A 25,008-nucleotide genomic window follows, 5' to 3' on the forward strand; every position below is an offset into this window, starting at 1 on the left:
CTTTTATCTCTAAGTGGATATAACAGCATTTGGTGGTAATTTTATGAGATAATCAGACTTACCTGGGAGCAAGTTTCACTGAACTAAATGTAACTTATTTTGAAAAAGACTGCACTGTTGAGTGCTAAATTTTATGCAAATTTTTCCTTACATCATTTTGAATGTAAACTTTTATTCTTCCTTATACTCTTAGTTTGGAGTTGGGGATGATGGTAGGTCTACAAGTTGCATGTGAGAAAGAAATCTGGGATTAGGAAGAGGGAAAAATGGAATATAATTTTCAGCCTACAAGGCCTGAAAGGATTGTGGCTGCAGGGATGGGAGGTGTAGTCAAGATCTCTGGAAGGTGATAACCAGATAACTGCCAGTTATTTTCTTCAAACATAGCTTGATTTACAGAAAAGTAGCCATATCTAAGGATGCTATTAAAGACAGAGAAGCAAAGGCCAATAAAATTATTGGCAACTCCAACCTATCGGTTAGTTCTAGTTACTAGATCAATCTTCACAACATGATGCTTTACGTACCTGGAGGACACCAGATTAGACAAAGTGGTATTATATCATAAGCAGAACAAGAATTGCTGTGGAAGTTGGTGCTGTGCCAAAAATCTTTGGGTGCCCTCAGTATGTTCCTCCCATTCCAATTTGATATGTTCTGTGTTGAAACACCACTGTGCTCCTTAGTGATATATGCATGAATGCCGAACTGTTAGAGAACTTCCATTATATGACCCAGGTTTACCTAGGAGTATGATTCAGTGGTGACCTCATTGCTCAATATAGATCATTTATATTTTATGCTTCCAAAGTTTAATGTTTCTGCTATTTAGGTAAGTGCTGTATGATGGGCCAATATTTTCTATAGGTGGAAATGATCCTTGGTTTCTTTTTTCAGAAATGAAGGAAGTTGAAAAATACTTCATCTGAACTACTGAAAAGTGTTTAGAGAGGGAAGGGGATAAGAAGATAAGTGTCCAGCAAACACACTCATAGACAGTAGTATATGATATTACTAAACTGGTCTTCAGAGTGGTAATGTAATGCCTCCTTTGAGTCAAGCTCAACACATTCATGACTTTTCTTTGCAACAGTGTAGAAGAATTTTTACCATTCCCTTCTTCTGAGATCTTTTTTTTTTTTTTTGACTCACCAGTCAGTCAAGTGGCAAACTATTGTTCAGGAAGACACATGAATAGAACTTGATTCAAAGTTCTCGTTCATACTTTTGATGCTCTTAGTAGCCAAGTAATTAAGTCTTTTTGTGCTGGACACTTCCTCTTGTATCAACACAAGAGAGCTTCCTTTGGATTCCTATAATAATCAAAGTATGGTGGATGAATATAAAGTTGCCAACTGTCTATTTTTCCTTCAGCTGACCAGTTGACTAGGAAAAATGGAAAGTCATTAAATCATAGGACTGATCTGATGAATCATGAATGTTGTTACTGCTCTAAGTCCTGAATGTGCTGGGATTTGTGCTAGCCTCTTCATATTCTGTTAGGTTTGACCTGATAAGTTTTATCTACCAATTGTATTGCCAACAGATTCTATCCCAGCTACCTCATCCTGAAGACAGTATTTTTGTCATCAGAAATTGGCAGTGGTACCCACGAGAGATATGTTAAAATCTACCAATTAGTTATAGCATTCAAGGGCCAAACCACGGAACATGCATAAAATCTATGCTATTTCTCAGTATTTGTCTTCTCCAAAGGATGCTTTGAGACATATGGGCTACCAGAAACACAATGTGACAACCTCCAACCTTAGGTAGGACAGGTTTCCAGATCCCTTTGACATAAATTTCAGAGGTAGGTATGGTACTATCACTTCAATGCTTTGCCACAATAACTCTCACCGTGAACATATGCCACCATCCTGCTGTCTCCTGGAGAACAGCTCCTTTTCCAAAGGGTTCCTTTTCTTGTCTAAAGAACTGGATAAGCCCTAGCAGTCTGGCACAGAACCGTAGGCTAGCCCAAAAGGACAGTCAACTCTTTTCCAATTCAATAGATTTATGAAAGAATCCAGCCAAGAGGAATCGGAAGTGGGTGGCTGCAGCTTAAAATTAAATAAAATATAGACTTTACAAGTTAAAACTTACCAGACTCAGCTACCTATACAGACCAAGAACCTTAAAGTCTGAGGGCACTTCCTTGGAACTCTAAAGCCCAGACTAGTGTTTAGTCTCCATCAACCTCTTAAAGACCAAACAGGTTCATCCAATAGAAGGCTTTCTAGGGGCAGTGAGAAGGGACATTCAAGCTGGCTTGATCAGGTGTCTTCTAGATAATTCCAGCAATGCATGTTTAGCATAAGGCTGGCTCATAGGAAAACTAGCCTAGGTTGTGGATGGAAATGTACAAGTGGACCTTCCTATCTGGAAACTTATGGGAAGATCTGGGCTGCAGAAAACCATCTGACCACTAGAGAGCAGCAAGGTAATACAAATATTTTGCTGCTGTCTAGTGGTCATGTGGATTTTTTCAGCTCAGATCTGGTAGCCTTAGTGTAAGGCCCAGATTTGGGGGTCCCCAAACTCTTCAGCTCAGACTCCTTCATGAAGTTTTGGATTGTTCATTGACCCCCAAACATTATATGAAAATAATTTAATAAATACTACTTTAAGTGATAGTACTATGAATAATAATAATAATAATAATAATAATAATAATAATAATAATAGATAGTCCCATTGACCATTGGGGGTCGATATTGACCACTTTGGGGAACCCTGGTCTACTGGATTGGACTAGTAAGTAGGGAAGGAAATCCTAGTTCCATTGGACAAGAGGAGCTTTTGGCCTTGATCAAGGAAGGCAGTGGCTCCTCTGAGATTGGTTTAGACTTGACCATCATCAATTTTGAATCGAATGGTGGTGGGAACAGCAACAAAATAGATGTTGGTAGTGGTCCTATATAGTGAAGATAAAAACTGAATTCAGATATGCAATTGATGCACCAATTTGCTGGCAGTTCCTGTGTAATGGGTTGTGAAGGAAGCTCCTATTTTTCTTAGATGCCACATTTCTAAAGTAGAAATCCACTCGAGCACAGATGGATCCACCACATCTTAAGTGAGAAGATGGATCCACCATGTCTTGCGTGAAAAGCCAAAGTTGTACCAGTCCTTGAACATTTCAAGCTGCCCAAAGTTGCTGTTGGCTTGCACCCACTGAAACCAAGATAGCAAAAGAGACATGAACGAATACAGAAAAACTAAGTGTATAATCAATGCCATGGTGGCTGTTTTCCTTTTAAATTCAAATCTGCTTTGCAGGGGTATGATTCTGATCTGAGGACAAGGAAAAGAGGGGCTTAAGTCTTTCTCAGCTGCCCATATTTCTCTTCGCTTTGGCTTTCTCTGAAGTTGCTTTTCTTCCCCCAAGACGCCAGTTCTATGCTTTGTGCAAGTCGTCCACAAGTTGGAAAAGATAAGCAAAGGTTACCACCAGGCACACAATCAAGCAGCAAACATATGCTAATCAAGGAACTACCAGAGGAGCAAAACAAAACCCTCACCCCCACCAGCACTGGCAAGGCAGGCCGCAGCATATAAACAGAGAGCAAACCCCATCCCATTTTAGCACTGAAGATCTTACCTAGCCGGGTAATGAAACTTTTGCAAGAAAAGAACCAAGCTCAGAGAACCCCACGGACTCCACAGTTCAGCCCTGAGCTACACAGATACGCCTCTATTGGTAATGTTCCTTTTCCTGGAAGGACGATTCATCCCATCTTTTCCTTGGAGATCCATACATTTATTTCGGACAAGGGCCAAATCTTGCTCACAAAGCCTGTGACTAACACAGGACCACGAGCAGAGCTGGCAAAATGAAACTGAAATCAAATTTGTGAACCTGCTGAAGCAGATACCATCAGGGAAGGAATATGACCACAAAGCACTCCCAATGTAACAAAGCAGGAGAAAAGGCTGATTTGTTTTTAAGAAATCAATAGCAGCTTGGTTTTATGTGGAGAGGAGGGAGTTGCCAAATCAAGGGATGAGGACAGACTGTTCTACATTTTGTAATTACTGACTCAGGCAGCAGCAGCAGCAGCAGCAGCAGCATTGCTTGACGTTGCTCTTCTGAGCAGATGAATACATTCCTTTGCTAGCTGCATCCTAGAACATTTCCAAGAACAAAGTGATGGAAAATGGCCGAGCTCTTGATCCAAGTGGTGTCAGTAAATTTTCTGACTTCACTGGGCTGATTCCACATTAGCAGCCAGGCTGGCCCAGGAGCAGTTTAAGCTTTTCGTAAATGACACACGCTTTTCCTTCTGTCACCAACCCGGAGACCCGCTTGGGTCAGATCCCTGATGGGAAAGAAGTGAGCTCTCAGAGGGTCTCAGGGGAAGATGTGAGGAATGGCCTCTTCTGAAGTTCGGCGAATCGTTTATTCTTGGGGGTACAGAAAGAGGGAATTATGTATATATTTGTATTGTCGAAGGCTTTCACGGCCGGCATACGATGACACGGCCACACAGCCCGGAAGACCCACACCAGCCATATGTATATATTTATTTGTCAGATGATGCAAAGATGTTGCAGAATTAGCCATCTGGGCTGCAGACGACCATCAGATCACTAGAGGGCAGCAGAGACCTACCTACAACTACATTTTGCTGCCCCCTGGTGGTCCTGTGGATTTTTCCCACTCAGATCTAGTAGCTCTAATGTAACAGCCAGAGCAAGAAACCTTGAAGAGAGATGCGCATACAGTACAATCACCCCTCTAGCTAGGGGTGTTGAGCAACATTGCTTTTGATTTATTACTTACCGCATGGAGATTGGGGATTACTTGACTGGAGATCTGCTGATATTCAGACTAGATTGCATTTAATTCAATCTCCCATCGTTCTAGAAGGTTTTAGTAGCTACTCTCAGTTTTGCTCAGGGACATATAAGTAATACCGACCAGGTTTTAAGCAGAGTTTTCATGTACAGGTTATGTATAATCTGATGCTGTGATCTGTAAAATCAACTCAAATTTTTCTGAGAAGTATCCCTAATCTGGTCCTTGGGGGCTCAATTTAGATGTTATGGGCTAGTGTGACACCAGACGATTTGGCGGGGGGGGGGGTGTAAAAAAACTCAAGATGGCGGCCACAATCATGCGACTGAAGCCCCACCCTTTTTTACCTGCAGACACCCCTGTGATGTGGCCTTTTGCATTTTGCTTAGACTAGTTCAGCCCTGGGTGCACATCCTCAAAGCTAAATTCTACAGAATCTGTTGGCGTTTCCTTCCAAGTGAACAATGCTGATTGCACCAGCGGCAGAGTGGGGCCTGGTAGAAGCACCTAGTCGTCAATTGCCCCACGCAAGCCCCAATGCAGAAGGCAAAGAAACCGAAAAAGAAAAGCTTGGGTTCTTTGAAAAGCCACGCTTTGCAGCAGGCCTTTGGGACGCAGAGTTCACACTTTCCGACTGGGTAAGGAGGGAAAGGATTATGAGTTGCAGCTCCTTTTTCCATGGGAGTTTTAGATCATTGGGGGGCATCTGCTATTTTTGAGTCGGAACCAGCCAGGTTTTAGCAGGTTGCTTGGAGTGATCTTTTGTAATGCTTACTGTGTTTATGTGTGCAAAGTATTCTCGGATCAAATCAAGATCTTCCTTTCTTGGGACACTGTTTATTTGCTGAAAACTAAAGCTCACAGAACAGGAAACTCTCCATGAAAGGGGATGAATTTGGGCATAATTCACTTTTAAATGCAAAGAATAAAAATCATGGCACATTTGTTTCCAAAAGGAAGTTAACCCTGGATTTTTAAAGGGATCCAACGCTCCCCCCCTTCCGCGAGGATTACGCAGACCCTCCAACTCTCCTCTCTTTTGATTATGACCCTCCCTTTTTAACATTAAATGATTAAATATAAACCCTCGATCCAAACAGAGCCGACTTTGGCTTTGGTGTGAATCGGGCAGCCATGTTTACTGGGCATCTGACATCTCAAGGCAGGAGAGCGAGCAGGACACCTGCAAGGGGGACAGGTCCCCGGGTAGAAAGTTTCGCCAACTCTCTCGCATCAGCAGCCGAAGCCCCAAACGCGAAGAGAGAACTTCGGAGGCCGGATCGGGCGGAGTCCCCGAGAGCGCCTGCATAGCCGAGGCGCGCGAGGGTTTCTTCGCCGGACCGCTGATCGATTACCTATCGATAGGTGGCCGGCGAAAAAACCACCGCGTTCCTTTGTTGTTCCAGAGACGCAGCACATGCCGGAGGCGTGCTTCTGGCTTCCTTGGGCGTCCGCCAGATTGATTAGAAGTCTTTCCGCCTCTTCTCACCGTCGGGCCAAAGTCTGTGCTTTCCCGGGGTTTCAATTATTTAGCAGGCTTAATGTGCGCGTGCAGCTCCGAGCTGCAAAAATCCGGACTGCAGCTGGGTAGCGCGCGGGGGGGGGGGGGGAGAGGTTGCTGCGCTGCCCAAATCTTTTGTTTAGCGTTAGATCCCGAGACGCTGATAGCCGCGTCTTCCCGCTCAAGCGTTGCGCTCTCCAGCAGGGGGGCCCGGCCAGGACTGAGCCTGGCGCGGAGCAGGTGTTATAAATTCCCTGGGTGTTCACACGTTCTCTTCGCAAGCTTGGGGAAGGATCGGGCGTACTGCAGCGACGTCTTAAGGCCTTCGGATGCACTCTTGCTCCGGACTAGAACGCGCTGCCCTTTCATAGCGGAGCATTCTTGGGTGGGGTTCACACGACTCCCATCAACCCGGGCCCGAAGCGGCGGGCGGGGGGCTGCGTTTGCCCGTGCTCAGGTTAGCCTTCGTTGGCCTTGGGAAGAGGCCCGGGCTTTTGCATTCGGGCTAACCAAGGCAACGTCCTCGCTTTTCCTCCCCGCGACCCCCAGGTTGGAGGGGACCCGCCCTTCCATTTCCCCTTTAATCCCGCCGCGGGGCCGGGACCGCAGCGAGCCCCTGACAGGACGTCGCCCGGCGTCCTCCCCCTCCTGCTCGGGGACTTATTCATTCCGCGGGGGGCGGGAGGAGGCCGCCTGTCCACTCGTCGCCTGGCCCGGCCGAGCGCAGCAGCTCAGCGGGGCCGGCCTGCCCTTCCGCGGCCAGTGCCCGCTTGCCTCGGAGCGCCCCAGGCGGCAGCCGGCAGCAGGCGCAGCCGAGCGGAGCGGAGCGGAGCGCTCAAACCGGGTCCCCGCGCCGGGCAGCCACAGCCGCCTCGCCTCCTGCCCCGCCCGACGCGCGGCTAGCTCGCTCGCTCGCTCGCGTGGCCGAAGCCGGAGATCGACGCGGGTGTGCGCGGAGGCTGCAGCGCGGAGCCGAACTGCCCCGCCCGGCCGCCTGTCCGCCCCAGTTCGCGGCTGCCGAGCCAGCGGGCGGCAGGTGGCTCTCCGCGCGCTTTCCCCGCCGCGCGTCCGCGGCTCTCCCTTTCCCCAGCCGATCTATGCGGACGAGAGGCGGGGAGAAGCGGCGCGGAGCGGGCGACCGTTCTCACGACCGGAGGAGGCAACCCAAGCGCCAGCAGCCAGACCCGAGTTTTGCCCGGGCCCTTTTTGGTAACAAGTGCCGGCCGGGCTGCTCATCCGAGTATGGGGCGCCCGGACTGAGGCACGACCAGGGGCCGCCCCAGCAGGGTCGAACCCGCGCAAGAGGGAGCCTAGGGCGGGGAGGAAGGAACGGAACAGCCGCGTGGGGTCTCGACCCAGCTTCTTCCCGCGAACGCCGCCGAAAAACGTGCGGATTACTGCAGCCCGGGAAGATGCCTCTCGCCAGATGGGCCCTGAGTCTCGCCGTCGTGTGCGAAGGTAAGGTGACGGGGGACCAGGAGCCAAAGAGGCTGGGGAAGTGGGTCACGCTAAGATTTTGAGCCGACCCCACTCGGGGAACACAAGCGCGGAGAAGTTCTTCTTGACTTTGGGCCGACTTGAGTGCAGCGAAAGTCGCGGAAACCCGCAAAGTGCGCGGAGCAAGGACGAAATGAAGGACTAGGGAAGAACTTGGAGGAAAAAAATTGCCCCTGCATAGATTTCTCCTGGGGGACCCGCTTTGATTTGTGCCTGTTTTTGCGGGGGGAGACCCAGCAAAGTCCCCTCGAACATCCTGACTTTTGCTCCCGATCGCTTAACGGAGCGACCCCCCATTGGGGCCGACACCCAAGGAACTTGCTATAGGATAGGTAGCTTAAACAGGCTTAATTTATGCTCGGTTTGGGATCCGGGAAGGATGATAGACGGTGCAAATCCTATAATTCGTCATTTCAAGCAAATTGCATTCAAAAAGGCAGGGGGAATTAGAGTGAGTTCCTGGCTTTTAAAAAACTTTCCTATATCTATATTCCTTTTCCTTTCTTCCTTGCCATTATCAGATTAAATTGGCTTCAGGTTGATACAGGACGACAAGATGAAAAGTTATTGGCTGGCCCTGCTATGATGATGCTACCTACAGCTGTTCCGTTTCTAAGGCAAACAGGAAAAAAAAAAATCCATTATCTGCTTCCCTTCCATCTGGCATTGTTTGCCAAAGAGTCCTGATGTTTAGATGAATAAATCAGAGTTGGGGTGTTGCAGAAAAACTTGTTTGCACTCTCCTGGAGTGGCGGTCTCATTCAAATCATTAAAAAGAACTCAAAACAAAATACCTATTTGGGGAGATTCTTGTGCTAGATAGCCTTCTCTTTGCCTGTTAGGTTAAAACTGTTCAGCCTGGCTCAGATTGCCACCAGTTAAAGGTTTAGTTTTTTTAAAAAATGAAGTTTGCATTTCATTCTGGGAAGCGTGGATGGGCTCGCACAAGCCTCTTTTCCTCGCGCCAGTCTTCCAGACAAAGTGATCTCCCCACCTTTGCTGGCCCACTGGATCTCCATTTGTTCCTGGAACATTATGGAGGATCTGCATCAAGGGGGTCAAACACAGCATTGTCCCTTTTGTGTTTCAGATTGCTCACAGTATGGAATCAGAACGCTTTCCCAAATGGGCTATAGCCATCTTCTCTCCTTGCTTCCTTCCTTATTATTATGCATATCAAGCTTACATTTTAATGCTGGACACTAGGAGACCTGGGGTAGTGAAGAACAGGAGGCAACGAAACTCTGCATTCTACTTCTCATAATTTTTCCCCAGAACAAGTTTGTACTTTTGGATACGTCTGTTCACAGTCGTGAATATACTCCCCCCCCCAATATTCTTAATATAATAAATTCTGAATCTTAGCCTTAATTTTAATATTCTGATTCATATTTATTAGGCAGTTATTTGAATGTCTTTTACGGTAGCCTCCTCTAAGCTGAGTAGGGGGAAATGCACAACTTGAATCCAGAAAGTGAAAAGATATTTTAAAATGGTTTTGCGCTGCTTACCTGCGTGATTAATGAAGTGTATAGTAAATACTTACACAGAAATGAGTTTCCTACTTTTTAGGTGTTTGCAGTTTTAACTTTGAGGCATGCTTACTCCTGGTGACTTTATGAATATAATTCTCTCTGTATTTGGCAATAGTTTGACCTTGATCTTCTAGTGGTCTCCCAAACCAGGACTGATCCTGCCTCATTTTATGCATTGGTAATTTCTTAGCAAACATGCAAAGGATTGGCTGAGCAAGACTCTTTGTTTTGATACACGGAAACACTATTAGGAACACTGTTTCATAAACTCAGCTCTAAAAGTATTTTTAAACCTGAGCAGTGTCACTTCTGAATAGCGTTGATGTGCAATACACATGTTTTGAGTGTTTTGCTTTTAATACAGACGGTGTGGGTTCTGTTAGCAAGTTCAGCAAATGGATCACGGGCTCATTCCTGCTGGGAAGAAGATACCTGTAATGACTTTTAAAGTCTAGATGGAAAGACAAAAGCTGCTGAATGTAGACATCTCAGCTCGGTGGCTTTTGTGTTAGAACAGTGGGTGCTCCAGGTTTGATGGGGGAAGATAGGATGCATTGATTATAGGGGGGAAAAATCAACACAAATCTGGGGAAAGTTCTCCCACCCTAAAATGAGTGAAAGGTTGCTGCAGCGTTGCGTGCTGTGGATTTGGAGGCTGCACCATGGAATTAAAAGATGCAGCATGTGTGCGTTTATGCTGACAGTTTGCACTTTTGAACTTTGCAAACATCACTTGGCTTCCTTTCTCCAAGGGACAGCGTCAGACCGGGGGTCCTCAGTGAGGGGTCTGGGGGTAGCCATGTTGCAGGATCCCTCCCTCCCTGCCTGCCAGGCTCCTAGCCAAGTTTTCTTGTTTTGTTTACATTTGTTCAACAAATGTTTTAATCTTAAGGGGACAAGGGAGAGAAGCCTGCATGTTGCAAAGCAGAGCGTCACCCTCCAGCCTCTTTGCTGGCAGGAACACCTGTGGGCCTCAGATGCATCCCATAAGCTTTGTTTTAAAATCAGAATCCTGGGGGGTGGGGGCTGCAGACCAGGTCTTCATTCGGAAGTAGTTTCATCTGCTCAGGAAAAGGACCATGCAAACTGGAGATATTAGGACAAATGTCAAGTATCTTTCCAGTAAACCTGTGCTTTGTAAGGGGTTATGGCCCCTGTGAAGGCCGTTTTGTGAGGGTGCCCACAACTGATTCTCAGAATAAGGCATTCCTGATAATAAACCTTTGATGGAGGAGGTTTCATCTCATGCAGGAAGCGTTTAGGAATCTCCATCCATTCCCTTAACAGATGGTTCAGTATGGTTTAATTCAAAAGCAGCCCTAATGGCGACTGGAGCACAGAGTCAGTTGATGTGAACTGAGCCTATTCTGAAAGAGGATGGGAGATCCCCTCCTTTTTTTTTCCCACTTCATTTTGGCCCGAATCTCATTCTTTTTTACCCTCCTTTCTTTGAGACTGAAACAAAGAAGGAAAAGGCCCTAACATTAAATGTGGTTTTAGATTTTTGGCCCAACAAAGTTGCAGATGCTTAAGTGGATGGTCCAGTTGTATGAAAAAGCTGTTTCTCTGCTTTCAGAGGCACAACCAGCATTTATTGGTGCTCCTGAAAATTTGGTTTTAACTAATCAGTAGAAAAATGTTTTTCTGAGTGGCCCAGGTGTGCCTGCTCTTCTGCCAAATTCAGAAGGTCATAAAATACCAGTGGAAGAGAAATAAAATAAATAAAAATAAATAAATAAACTGTACAGCAACTAATCTGTGTTTATGAATAGTGTATATCAACCACAAGCTTCCATCCAGACCTTTATTTGATGATAGCTTGGAAACATCCTCGTTTCTCCTCTGGACTTAGCTCAGGGCCTGAGTCTGAGATTCTGAAATCATGGTATTTCCTATGTGTTTTGACAAAATTGCATCTCTGAGGTTTGTTTTATTTGGAACAGGATTGAAACCTATTGATAACATTTTTTTATTCTGATGTTGAACTAGATGCAATCTACACAAATCTGGACCTTCTGAAATAGCAAATCTGCCGAACGTGAGATTCAGATGTTATGGAAGAAAGGGGTTTGAATATTCTTTAAAAAGATGTATTTCTTCCTCCACCAGTGTTTCTTTTTTGAAACTAATTGTTATGAAAATGGCAGAGGGCATCAAAGGGAACTCTATATAAGAAGTCTGCAAAGTTTCAGAAGGATTGGTTGATAGTTTTACTGGAAAGGTTTAAATATTTTGGAGGGTGGGAAAGTTAATTTGCTTCCCCCCAACAGCCTGTTTCATCATAATCTGTTAGAGTAATAGAAAGTGGAGTTATCTACAGGGTCAACAGATCTGCAAACAGTTCAGAAAGAGAGGGTCAGGAAAATCACGGCAAAATACAAATGATTAAGGTTTTGTGGTTTTTTGTTGTTGTCATTCAGAAGTCATAGATAGTGTAATAGGATAAATGCATACTGTATACTGAAACAATGAATATCCAACTTTTTCCAGCCAAGTCTCCAGTGTTGTAACCTCCTGGATTCCACATTCACCTTCAAATCTCTTAATTTTCTTGCTCCTGGGAGAGTGAATGCCAGAATGTTATGCTCCATTAGTTCATCTTCCTCCAAATCATCTTGATTGAAGAGCCCTGATAAAACTGTGCTTAGAAACCAGGGGTATTAGTCACAAACCTTTGCCTCTTCTCTCACTCTTGGAGTTAACTTGAAAAAAAATAATCAGCTTTTGCAAACCCCTTGGCTACATCCTCCAGATTCCAGATCACCAGTAAAGCATGCGAAAGGTTCAGGACTGATATATTTCAAAAGATCCCTGAGTCTCACTTTGGCTAAATTGGATGGATAATCCTAGTGTGTATTTTAAAGAACTGAATCCCAGCTCTGTGATGAGTGCAATTGTAAAATAGTTGTTTTATAGGATTGTTGCAGATGTAAAACAGAAAAGCAAACTGTAACTATGCTTAGCAAGTAATGGATAAAGAACATCTTCCTTTATGATCTGGGCCTTCTACACTTAAGGGAATGAGTCAGAACTCTGAGCGCTCGGCTGTCTGCAGTCAAGATGGTCACCATGAGGAAGTGATTCAAGCTCTGCCTGTTTTTTATGGGTGTTGCATGTGTGAAACAGGCGGAGCTTCGGTTGCACCATTGAGACTGCCATCTTGACTTTTTTTGACCACACCCTGCAAACATTCCTAGTGGGCACCCCTTTCGCAAAGTGGCAGGAACAATAGAGAAGAATGGCAGGAGAAGAAGAATGGCAAATGAGGTGAAATGGAGAAAAGCTCCTTGAAGATAATTCTCTGACATCTATTGGATGGGAAGGAAGAGAGAGAAAGGAATGCCTGAAAAAGCATTCTGGCCCACTTCCTACAAACATAGAGGGTAGAGTTGGAAGGAACCATAAGGTTCATCTAGTCTAACCTGTAACGTGCAGGGAAACCAATCAAACTACCCATAACAGGTGGCTGTCCAGCCTCTTGAAAACCTTCAGAGATTGAGAACCCACAGCCTCTATAGGTAGTGTTCTACTGTTGGACAGATCTTATTTTTTCCTTATATTTACACAAAATCCAGATAGCTGCAATTTAGATATGTTATTTCTGATCCTGATTTCTGTGGCCATGAAAATAATTCTTGCCCTTCCCTTCCCTTCCCTTCCCTTCCCTTCCCTTCCCTTCCCTTCCCTTCCCTTCCCTTCCCTTCCCTTCCCTTCCCTTCCCTTCCCTTCCCTTCCCTTCCCTTCCCTTCCCTTCCCTTCCCTTCCCTTCCCTTCCCTTCCCTTCTCCTTGGACAGAATTTGGCTATCATGCCTCCCTTTGGTCATCTTTTCTCTAGATTAAATGTCCAAAGTGTCCTCAGCTTGTGCTCAGATCCCTGTACCTTCCTTATTGCCGTCCTCCGAACCCTCTCCAACTTGTTAATAGCCTTCTGGAAATGTGGGGCCCAGAATCACTGACTGAAACCAGAATGGTACCCAGTATTTGTTCCTTGTCAGACTTTTTCTGAAGAAAGAAGGAGTAAGAATTCTTTATTCTTGCCTTGGCAGATACGTCCTTTGATTATGTATTGCCTTGTTCTCTCAAATCAAATATTTAGGAAGTTGCTGACTCTGGCAGCTGGGATGGAATGTGATGAATGGGCACCAGATAATTAGTTATAGGTAATCCTCACTTAATGACCACTCATTCAACAACTGTTCAAAGTTACAATGGTGCGGAGCAGGTGATACTTATGACTGGTCCTCGCACTTACAACCATCACAGTGTCCCCACGGACATGTGAACAAAATTTGGATGCTCGACAACTGGCCCGCATTTCTGACAATTGCAGTGTCCTGCAGTCACATGATCGCCATTTGTAACTTTCCCTGCTGGCTTCCCACAAACAAAGTCAGTGGGGAAGCCAACAGAAAGTCGCAAGTTGTGGTCACATGAACTCCTTGCTTAATGACTGCCGCAAAAATGCCAGAAATGCTGTTGTAAGTCACTGCGATCACATGGGTCCTCACTTAATGACCACATTGCTTAGTGATGGAGTTTCTCGTCCATCATTAAGTGAGCACTACCTGTATTTAATTGTCAGTCGTTACGATGAAACAAACAATTGCTAGAATTGGAAGAGTCATAGAAGTGCTGAGATCCACCTCCTGCTCTATGCAGGAATCCAAATTAAAGCATCCCCTGTAATGGGCTGTCCAGCCTGTGCCTGGACAAAGGCGAAATGAGCATGAGGATGACTTTAGGACTTCCTGCCTCAGGTATCACAGTAGCTTCAACTAACTTGGTATGATACACCAAGATTTGGGGCATATTCATTCATAAATGGTGCCCCCACTCTGAGCAGAAGACTTGCTCTGTAGGATTTCTTTTAGTGAAAGTCAAACACGAAGATGCAGAGTAGGGTTTTGTGGATGGGACATTCTTCTGACGGAACTTGCTTGCACAAGAAGTATGGCAGGCTTTATGTATGCATCCATTCTGCTGTGAGTGTGAAGTATGGTGGGCTCCCTTCATTAGATATAGCTAGTGTAATTAAGATGGAGTTTCTTATAGCTTGTAAATCTTACCTATGAACTTAACTTGGTTAGAGAAATATGTGTTTTATGGAATGAGTCCTTGTAGAGAGTGCATACATATTGTTGCTGTACTTGTATTAGATTTTACAGATATGAGTGAATGTATCTAATGCAGTGTTTCTCAACCTTGACAATTTTAAGATGTCTGGACTTCAACTCCCAGAATTCCTCAGCCAGCACCCAAGGAATTCTGGGAGTTGAAGTCCAGACGTCTTAAAATTGTCAAGGTTGAGAAACACTGATCTAATGGATTGTCTGTTCTCCGTTGGTCTGAATTGCTTTTGTAATGCATCTTTTTTACTCCCTTGTGGCTGAACCTTGCAAGAAATTTACGCTTTAGACAGAAGGAGATTTAACAGGAGAAACATAATACAACATTTATAGTAGATACAAACATGCAAACCATTATTCTTTCTTTATTCTTTCTTTCTTGTATTTATTTTTAAATACTTATTTATATGTATATTCTTTTTGTTCTGTGGGACTAATTCTGATACTGGTGAATTACATGTTTGATTAATTTCAAAAATTGGGTGCAGCGTTTTCTTTCTAGACCCCATTTAAAAAAGAATGTTAAACTTTTCTCACTTAATGGTCAAAGTGCCTCTGGCTCTTTCTCTTGCTTGTTCAGATTGTGACTCTTACTGCCAAGGAGACATTTGTTCAATTAGGCAGACAAGCCAAAACGTATTCAGATTGCATTACCGTATGGCTAGAGTATCTGGTGTATGCTGCCCACCATCTCTTGCCATTGGCTGCTCTAACTGGGAATGAAGTTTCCAAAATCCCAAGGATTGGGGAGGCTGCTTCCCCTGGCGCTACAGAATATAGCATGTGAAAATGTTGTATGTGAGAATTCAAGGGCTGACTGTAGGCAGTCAGGAAGGAAGGAAGGAAGGAGAAGGAAAAGAGGAAGGAAGGAGAAGAAGAAGGAAAAAAGGAAGGAAGGATGGAGTGCTGGGAAGAGAAAGAAAAAGAAGGAAGGAAGGAAGGAAGGAAGGAAGGAAGGAAGGAAGGAAGGAAAAAGGGAGGGAGGGAGGGAGGGAGGGAGGGAGGGAGGAAGGAAGGAAGGAAGGAAGGAAGGAAGGAAGGAAGGAAGGAAGGAAGGAAGGAAGGAAGGAGAAAGGAGCGAGAGGACTTTTTGGCAGGAAAATCACAATTTCTTAAATCCTGCAAACACGTATCACCCCAGTTGGAATGTGTGGATCGGGCTTGATCCTTTATTTTCTGCTTCAGCCTGGTGTTCTTTCATATCTCTGCCACTGACTACACTGGGGGATGTGTAAATTAAGCTAACCCTAGGATTGTTATAGGTTTTCATCTGGTTTAGAAAAGTGTCCTGAGAGCAGGTGGGTTCTGGGTTTTGTGGAAGAGCTGCTGTCTCTTACTGCCAAGGAGACATTTGTTCAATTAGGCGGTCGAGCCAAAACGTTTCCAATGCAAAACACGATGATGATGATGATAATGCAAATAACAAAAGAAAATATAAATGCATATGACAGTATTAATATAATGTGATTTCAGAATTAATAAAATTTTGAATGTGAATTAAAAAGAGAAAGAGGGAGGGAAGCTCTGGAACATTATGTTGTACAGTAAATGGAGTAACTCCTCTTTATTGTTCAAAAGTCGTCTTCCTTTCCCCTTTGTCAACTACAACCAATGTCCCAGTTTAGAAGTTGATGGATAACACTAATCAACTGTCCCTTGCAGAAAACCCATTGTAGGTTTCTCCTAATGGTGAATAATAATTTCATTTTATTTCAATGTAGACATTGCCTAACTCCAACTGACTCTGGACAGTTCACAAATTATAACATACCTGCCCCCATGCCAGAAAAATCCATAATGTCTTGTGAATAGTTCACTATGTCTGATATGTATATCAGTTTTAATTGTTGGGGATATAACCTAGAAGAACATATGCGTATTTAATAGACCTCATTTGATCCAGAGTCATAAATCTTGTTGATTTCACCTCCAAATGTGGCAGGAATAGGACAAGGCTAAACCATATGAGTTAATGTTCTAACCCTTGAGGTGCATCTGTAACACAAGATGATGGTAATCAACTGTTATTAAACATTATATGAAAATAAAATATTTTGTGGTTGCTGCTGCTGTTGTGTTAACCCATTTTAAGATCATAGAAGTTAGTTTCATGGTATTGAATGAGACCCTTCAGTTGTTTCCCAGGATATTCAAAAGCAATGCAATAACAAGAGGGTGAAGATTTCTTTTGTCCCAGTAAGAAAATATCAATGGTGGATGTCCTGCTTGGTGGCAAAAAAGAAAAGCCATAATAGTCTATAGTACCTTGAATTCCCACAAAAGATGCTTGGAACTATGATTTTCACTTCTTTGTAATGCTGACTATCCCTTTCAAGGAGATTTTTCAGAACAAGCTTTGTTTGTTTAAATGGCAGAGTAGATACATTTTTCACTTCTGGGAAATGCTAATAAGAATGAAATGGGATGGTAGGTCATTCATGAAATCACGGTCCAGATTAAGAATCTGGTGTAATATTTGCTAGAGGTTGGGCCATGGGGTAATAAGATGATCATAGAACTGGGAGATTGATTTAAAACCATCTGAATCAACCCTCATTTGCAAAATGAGATTTGAGCTAGATATGTGCTGTGGTCATGACCAGCAATGGGTTTCATACACTTTTTAAAAAGTAGCTTAGTAGATGGATCGGAGACAGCACCTCCCCAGTGCTTCCTTGACTCAGTTTCATCTGAGTTTAATATTTTTATGGGTCCTTTTAAGTAGGAAGCTGGCACGTTGCAGATCATCTCCATGAAGTTTCCTTTACAACAGTATAGAGTGGATTTGCTGTTGCCTTCTGTCTTTTTTTTTTTTTTAACTTCCCAGCCTAGTCTGCAGTCCTGAGGTTTTCTGATGGTATCCCACCCGGATACCAACAAGGTTCAATCCTGCTTATTTATTGTTTCTTTTTTTCACAATCGGCCAAGGCCATTGAGTTGTGAGAAAGGATAACTCATAACACTACTGGGTGCAACACAATGGTGTTGCATTGTGTATACCAGTTACACAATTGCACAAACATATATGGCCTAATGAAAAAGTCCTCCTCAGCACTGCGGTGTGAGCTGTTCATCAGACCGAACTCTGCAAACTCTAGTCATTCACCCACCCACCTTGAACTTTCAGCAGAAGCAGAGGGATAATTCATTGCATTAAAACTGATTGAAAGGCCGTGTATCCAGGGGCCTCGGATTGAAAGAAAAAAGAATAGAGTTGAGTGGGAGACAGGCAACCACATGCTGTTGGTACAGGGGATTATGGAAGATTTATGCCACTTTGTAAAGTCTTTCAGGAAGCATTTTCCAGTTTGGTTAAGCATGCTTTACAATTACAAAGGACTATACTTGACTGTGAGCAAAAAAAATTTAAAAAATAAAAATCTGTTTTTAGAGTCTTTCTTTTAGGGGTTCGGTTATTGGAGGTGTACAATTTTAAAGAGGAGTATTGATTGAAGCAGATTTGGCTTGTTAAAAATGTCAAGTCACAGCCTGCCATCTAGGCAACTTTATTTTCAAATATCCGCAAAACCTTTTTACTTTGGTGTTTGTTTTATTTTTGGAGCAGGTGGGCCTTGTAAAAAACTGCAAGTGTATCTAATTCTAAAGTAGACCTGAACGTTTAGAAGATGGAGAAAAGGTGAGGGGAGATTGACCCCATCTCTGACAACCGTCCAGAAGCCCCTCAAAACCTGGTTGTATCAAGAGGCCTGGGGGTCATAAGGGAATGGTGATCTGATGAGGTGGTTCCATTGTTCATAATATCTGACGCTCTTTCCCAGCCTTTTCATAATAATATTAATTTTTGTACTTGTTGAATGTTTTTAAAATTGTTTTTTTATGGTGTGTTTGTATGCTCCCCAGAGTCATGTTTTGTGAGATGGGCAACCATATAAATATGATAAATAAATAGGGAAATCTGATTCATAGTTCAGGTTCTAGACATATTTATCTTGAGGAATCCATAGTTAGTTTACCAGAATTTTTTAAAAAGGTAGACTTTTTCAAGCTGAGCTTAACTCCTGGTGACACCATAGATAGGTCTGTGTAGTTTTCATGGCAGCAATGGAGAAATGGGTTGCCATCACCTTGTTCTGAATTGTTTTTCAACTTCCCAGTATAGTCTATAGCCACGGGATTTTTTAATGGCTTCCATCTAGATACCAAGTCTAGTTCTGCTCTGTTCCTGAGTCAAGACAAAGTCCTCCTGATGCTGCCAGTTGCTGAGACTCAATGCAGCTTACTCCAAAGTGAATATGTGCAATCGTTCACTAGTGGTGTGACCGGATCCATTGTCTCCTGACATAGTGGATCATTTTCACATATCCACTTTTTCCTCCCGTTTGAGAGCCATGTGCAGAAAAAAGGAGTTGTTCAAAGCAATTACAGCTTGCCTTCATTAATGGAAATCCATATTCTGTCCTTTGGGACTTCATAAAGCTCTGCCTACAGGTTTCTAGCATAACTTTGCAGCCATGAGGCCTGAAAACCTTACTATAGTAATAATTATTTTTTAAAGGTTCACATTCTGGAGTTATTTAACTGTGCATGCAGTGCTTCTGTATATAGTATTCATACAGGCTGATAATCACAAATTCTGTCTATTTGAAATGAAATATCTCTCATATTGTTCCTAGAGTGGATCCAGAAAAAGAAAGAGATGCCATTTTCCATGTTTTTCTTGTGCTTTCTGGATTGATTATGTGCCATCAAGTCAGTGCCAACTCTTAGTGACCATACAGATAGATTTTCTCTAGGATGAGCAATCCCCAACCTGGCCTTACAGGTTGAGTCCATTTGCCTTGCTGCTGGTCATTCTCTTTCTGTCTGTCTGTCTGTCTGTCTGTCTGTCCCAGCATTATGGACTTCTCAAGAAATCCAGGACTTCACATAATGTGCCCAAAATGTAACAATTTGAGCCTGATAATTTATACCTTGAGCGAGATTTGTTCTATAATTTGTTTATTTAGCTATCCATGGTATTCTCAGGACTATTTATTTATTTATTTATTCCATTTATATGGTTGCCCATCTCACAAAAAGCTACTCTGGGCAGCCTACAATAATTGAATAAAACAAATACATAAAAAGCAATCATCATAAAAATATTTAAAAAACCATTATTAAAAATAAAAATATTATCCAAAATCTAAAATATACAAACTTCATGGAGAGAGCAAAAATATCAATTACAGTGGAGCCATCTAAGAATGTCTCCGGTTCCCTGGTACTCCCAAGCCTGGGGACATAACGAGGTCTTGAGGGACTTTGGGAACAATAGCAGGGATGGCGTAACCTGACTTCGGGGTGGGGGAGAGAGTTCCATAAGGTGGGCGCCATGGCAGAGAAGACTCGTCTCCTGGGACCCACCAAATGTAAATCCCTGGCCAGTGGTACCCGCAACACGTCTTCTCTGCCCGATCTAATGGGATGGGCTGATGTAATTGGGGCGAGGCGATCCCTCAGATGACCCAGCCCATGCCATGAAGGGCTTTAAAGATCAAAACCAGCACCTTGAATTGGACCCGGAAGTATATTGGCGGCCAACGCAGCTCACAGAGCAGAGGTGTAATATATGCTCTTCTGGGAGCACACAGAACTGCCCGCGCCACTGCATTCTGTACCAGCTGAACTTCCGGATGCTCTTCAAGGGCAACCAAAGTTCTCTTCTGCAAAACCAGAGTTCAAAAGCATCAGTAGTCTTCTGTCCTTCTTCAAAGTCCAACTTCGACTTCCATAGAGTGTTACAGGGAAAATAATATCTTATCTTTGTGTCACAGCATCTAGATATCCTTTTCAGTGCCTCGTTGTTGCTATATCAAATGCTAGTTTGTGGCATATTCTTGGCTGCTGTTTTCTTTACTTATGGATGGTTGATTCTACAGGGCAGAAGCTCTGCACCATCTCATCGGTGCTAAGGCTGGTTGCTGTACCTGTTGTCATCAGTTTAGTCTTTATGTTTAATCATAGTCCCATTTTTGCACTGGGTTCCTGGGTTCTCATTACTAAAGTTTGTAAATCCTTTGCGTTTTTGGCTATCAGTGTAGTGTCATCAGCATGGTGTCGGTTATTGATATTTCTTCCTCAACTTTGAAACCCATGCTCATCTTCCAACCCAGCCTTCCTCAACATGCAGTATATTCAGTAGATAGATTGAATAAATGAGGAGAAATTATACAGCCTTGTCTCATTCCTTTACTGAACTGCAGCCAGTCTGTTTTGCGGTCTGGACTGTAGTTTCCGATCCTGTGTATAAGTTTTGCATAGAGACAATGAGGTGTTCTGGGATTCTCATCTTCTGAGCACATTCCACAGCTTGAGTGATCAACACACTTCTTCCTGTAGTCAAGAAAACACATTTTGACCTCTTTTTGGCTTTCTCAGTTATCCAGTGTGTATCAGCAATCATTTCGCTTGTTCCTTGGTCTTTTCTAAAACCAGCTTGGCCTTTCCCTTTCCTTGTAGGGATGATCCAAAGCATTGTTTTCCCATCTTTGATATCTTTATCAGATGCCATTGTAATACGGCTTCTTGTCTCTTTAAACAGCTCTCTGAAACTCTTTGTTAAGCTCCTTCCTGAAATCTTCGACTTTCTTGACTTTGGCTTCTCTTCTTGGCAATTTCTACAGTTTGTTCTGACATTGAGTTCACTTTCTTCTGTTTCTTGGTCTTTGGCAGTCTCTTTTCACATTCATACTTAACAGCTTCTTTGAGTTCATTCCACAGTTCCTGTGGTTCTTTATCAGTAAGGTTCAGGGCAAAGCAGTTCTAATATTGTCCTTGAAATGATGGGTTAATGCTGAAAATCATATTGCAGATATTTTTGGGCTCTGTTCTTCCACTTTAGCTTGACCTGGAACTTGCACATGAGCAGTTCATAAGCAGTTCACAGTCAGCACCTGGTCACATCTTTGCTTGTAGCCGAGGTCTCCCAACTCCCAGCACCAATATATTCTATTTGATTTCTTTGTTCTCTGTCTGGTGATGTCCATGTATATAGGTGTCATTTTGGTTGTTTGAAGACTGTGTTAGCAATTAAGAAATAATTGGATGAGCAGAAGCCAGTGTCATTCTCCAATTTCTATTTCCTAGGCCATGCATTCCAACTACCATATGACTTCCTTCTTACTATTTCCAACTTTGACATTCCAGCCTCCAACTACAAACAACCCACCTTGCTTGTATGTTTGGTCAATTTCAGATTGAACTTGACTATAACACTCATCAACCTCCTCTTCTGCAACAGTGGTTGGATAACCATCATATTAAAAATTTGTCCACAAAGTCTAATTGATATTATTTGGTCATTCATTGCATTGCACCTAAGTATTGTCTTTGCTATACATTTACACAGAAAATAAATTATTGTAGCAGTGCTTAAAACATTTGGTTTTCAAGAATGGAGAGAGAACTTATGGTATGGAACAAAGACAGAATCTGAAGTGCAATTATGTACCAGTGATGAACATGTAATTGCTATAATGTATAGACTTTGTTGAAATTTGAAATGGAAGGAGAACAAATTAAAGAATGTATTATAAGAATTTTGGTTATAATATACAGATGGATCAATGAGAAAATATGTGGTCAAAAGGGTTGAAATTTACATTATGTTATGGTCTTAAAGAGAATTTTTATAAAATGATGTATCATCGGTACACAACCCAGAGAAATTATCTAGAATGTGTAAAGGCATTCCAAATGTATGTTGGAAATGTGAACAACATGAAAGGACATTTTGTCATGCTTGGTGGACATGTAAAAAAGCTAAAAAAAAATTGGATTCAAATGCACACATTGATACAGAGGATTTTAAAGATCAATATTCAGTTGAAGCCAGAACTTTTCATTTTAGGACTGATGGATAAACAGTTAGAAAAGAATAATGGAAGATTATTTCAATATATGATTACTGCAGCAAGATTATTATATGAACAAAGATTGAAGGATTTTGGCATTATCCACCATGGAGGAATGGTTGGTGAAATTGACAGAACTTGCAGAGATGGCCAAACTGACTTCTTTGATTAAAGAAAGGTCATTATTGACATTCATCAATGACTGGAAACCCCTAATGGACTTTTTACATAAAAAAAGAAAATGATTTTGTGACTTATGGTTTTAATGGTTAGAAAGAATAGGTTATAGAAAGAAGGGAAATATGATGTAATCTTAGAGAGAGAGGTTTGATTAGAATTGTATGCATAACTGCCGAGAGGAAGATCGGAAGTCCCCCCCCGCCACACACACACACACATTTTTTGTTCTTTTTTTCTATCTCCTTTTTTCTTTGTCTCTTCCTTTCTTTTTTCTTTTTCACATTTACTTTACTATATTTTTTTTCTCTGAATGTATTTCTTATATATATTAAATCTTTTAATAAAAACTATTTTAAAAAATGGAGAGAGCAAGAGAAAGAAAAAGTAGAGGGACTGGGGAAGGAAAAAGGCATTTTCAGGCTTTTATTTTGTCCCAAGAAAAGCTTAGATGGTTTTAGAGTAGGAAGAAGGTTTTGGAGGGGGTTGGGTGGGGAGGAATTGGGTTCTACTGCCTTCAGCCCAAGTAGAATTTAAGGGGAGGGTTTATGGAAGAATGGGGTGACATGTTATCCTGATAAATAATTTGATAGTGTGATGCTTGAAAATCAGTTGTTTCCCATTTTGATATCGCCAAACATGGCTCTTTTCAATTGCTGGACTTTTAATTGGATCCAAACGAATTTCAGAAATCTCTTCAATTCAGTTGCAAATTAAAGTATCTGAAAAAGTAGGATTAGGGAGTCTCTTTGAAGAAGAAATGATGTCTTGCCACAAGCAGAATTAAATTTAGAAATGTTTACTGAGTTAATAATGATACAAATGCAGTTATTCAGCTGAATTATCTTTAGGAATTTGGGTAACTCAATCAGCATTTTCTCTGATTTGGCAAAGGAAAATTGGGACATGATTCTTAATGGCTACTTAATGGCATGTGCACTTAGAAAACTAATTAAACATTATATTTAATAGATTTTTAAAAATTCATTGTGCATCCCTAATGTTTTCTTTTCAGAAACCCATTATAGATAATCTTACAAAGGAGATAATAGGAAGACTAATAGTTTGGTTTTCTGTCTAGCAAAATAAATTTATTAGTTTGACAGTGGAGCTTATTCTAGACTTTGGCGATAATTAGCTTAGACGGGACCCTCCTCCACCAACGTGTATCAGCCCGTGCTACTGGATCTTCAAGGGAGAAACTCTGTGTGGTTCCAAACTTCCAGGAGGGGAGGGGAGCCAAGGCTTCAGGCCCTGGCAGCACTGATGTTGGGGAATGGTCTCTTCATGGAGATCAGGAGAGCCCCTTTTTGATAGCTTTCAGAAGGTTGTTAAAAACTAAGGTTTTCCAGAGAGTTTCACCTACTGTGCCATCTCTGACTTATTTTTTATTATGACAGTGTAGGACAGTACTTGTGTTTTAATCTTACCATGGATTTTTTGTTTTTTAAATACCTTATATACCACCAAGAGTCATGAAATTGTATGGGATATAGATTCAGTAAATAAATACATTTTCCAATGGAGATAGGGAGAGCCTTTTCTTATTATCCCATTTTTTCAGTGAACATATAGGGGCCATTCATGAATTTGTCAGGGAGCTGATTAACCAGTGTCCTGTGAACTCTTGTTCTCTATTTAATCCCTGGGAAATGGTGTGAGACCCTGTAATAAATTAACTTCAATTGTTTCTTTATAAAATCCACCTTGTAGTTCTTTTGTTCAAGGGCAACCTTGAGATGAGAAGAAAAGTTCTTAGGCAGTTGAAGTGTTCTTCTAGTGCAGTGTTTCTCAACCTTGGCAACTTTAAGCTGTGTGAACCTCAGCTCCCAGAATCCGCCAGCCAGCATGCTGAGAATTCTGGGAATTGAAGTCCAGACATCTTTAAAGTTGCTATGGTTGAGAAACATTGCATTAGAGTAGCTCTGTTAGATGACAATCCACCCTCAATCTGAAAATCTCTAATGCTGGAGAACTCACCACTTCACATTGCAGTGTGTTCCACTGACTATCACTTCATAAAGTCAGGAGATTCCTCCTGAGATCTAGCTGGAATCTTCTTCCTTGTCATTTTAACTCACTGGTTCTGTCTTTGCCCTCTTAGCTAACAGAAAATAAATCTCTTTCCTCTCCTACATGACAGCCTTTCAAATATTTCAGGACTGCTGCTATATTGCCCCTTAGCCATCCTGTCTATAGAGTAAACATACCAAAATCTTTCTGTTGTTCCTCATAGGGCTTGGTTTCCAGATCCATCACTATCTTGCTAGTCCTCCTCTGAATTTGCTCCCATTTGTCACTCTCTTGTTTGAACTGTGGTGCACAGAACAGGACACAATAGTCCAAATGGGATCTGCTCAAAGTAGAGCAGAGTGAGGCAATTACTTCCCATGATCTGGACTCTGTGTTCCTGAACTCAAGATACCATTGGCGTTTTTAGCAGCTGGATCATCCCACTGTTGACTCGGGTTTAACGTGCAGACAGTAGGCATACCTAGATCTTTTGGGATCCTT

General features: G+C 42.5%; 1 protein-coding gene across 1 annotated transcript in view; it reads left to right on the plus strand.

Moving 5' to 3' along the window:
* The first annotated feature begins 7,024 nt into the window (after positions 1–7,024).
* Positions 7,025–25,008, plus strand: part of RET (ret proto-oncogene) — a 111,718-nt gene continuing 93,734 nt past the window's right edge. The window contains exon 1 of the mRNA XM_007420746.4: positions 7,025–7,760. Coding sequence (XP_007420808.3) covers positions 7,400–7,760 — 361 coding nt within the window. The 5' untranslated portion in view covers positions 7,025–7,399. The remainder of the gene's footprint in view (positions 7,761–25,008) is intronic.

Source organism: Python bivittatus, unplaced genomic scaffold (assembly GCF_059951505.1).
Source record: "Python bivittatus isolate LINGU-HERP-01145 unplaced genomic scaffold, Pbiv_v1 ctg000050_np1212, whole genome shotgun sequence".
Lineage (NCBI taxonomy): Eukaryota > Metazoa > Chordata > Lepidosauria > Squamata > Pythonidae > Python > Python bivittatus.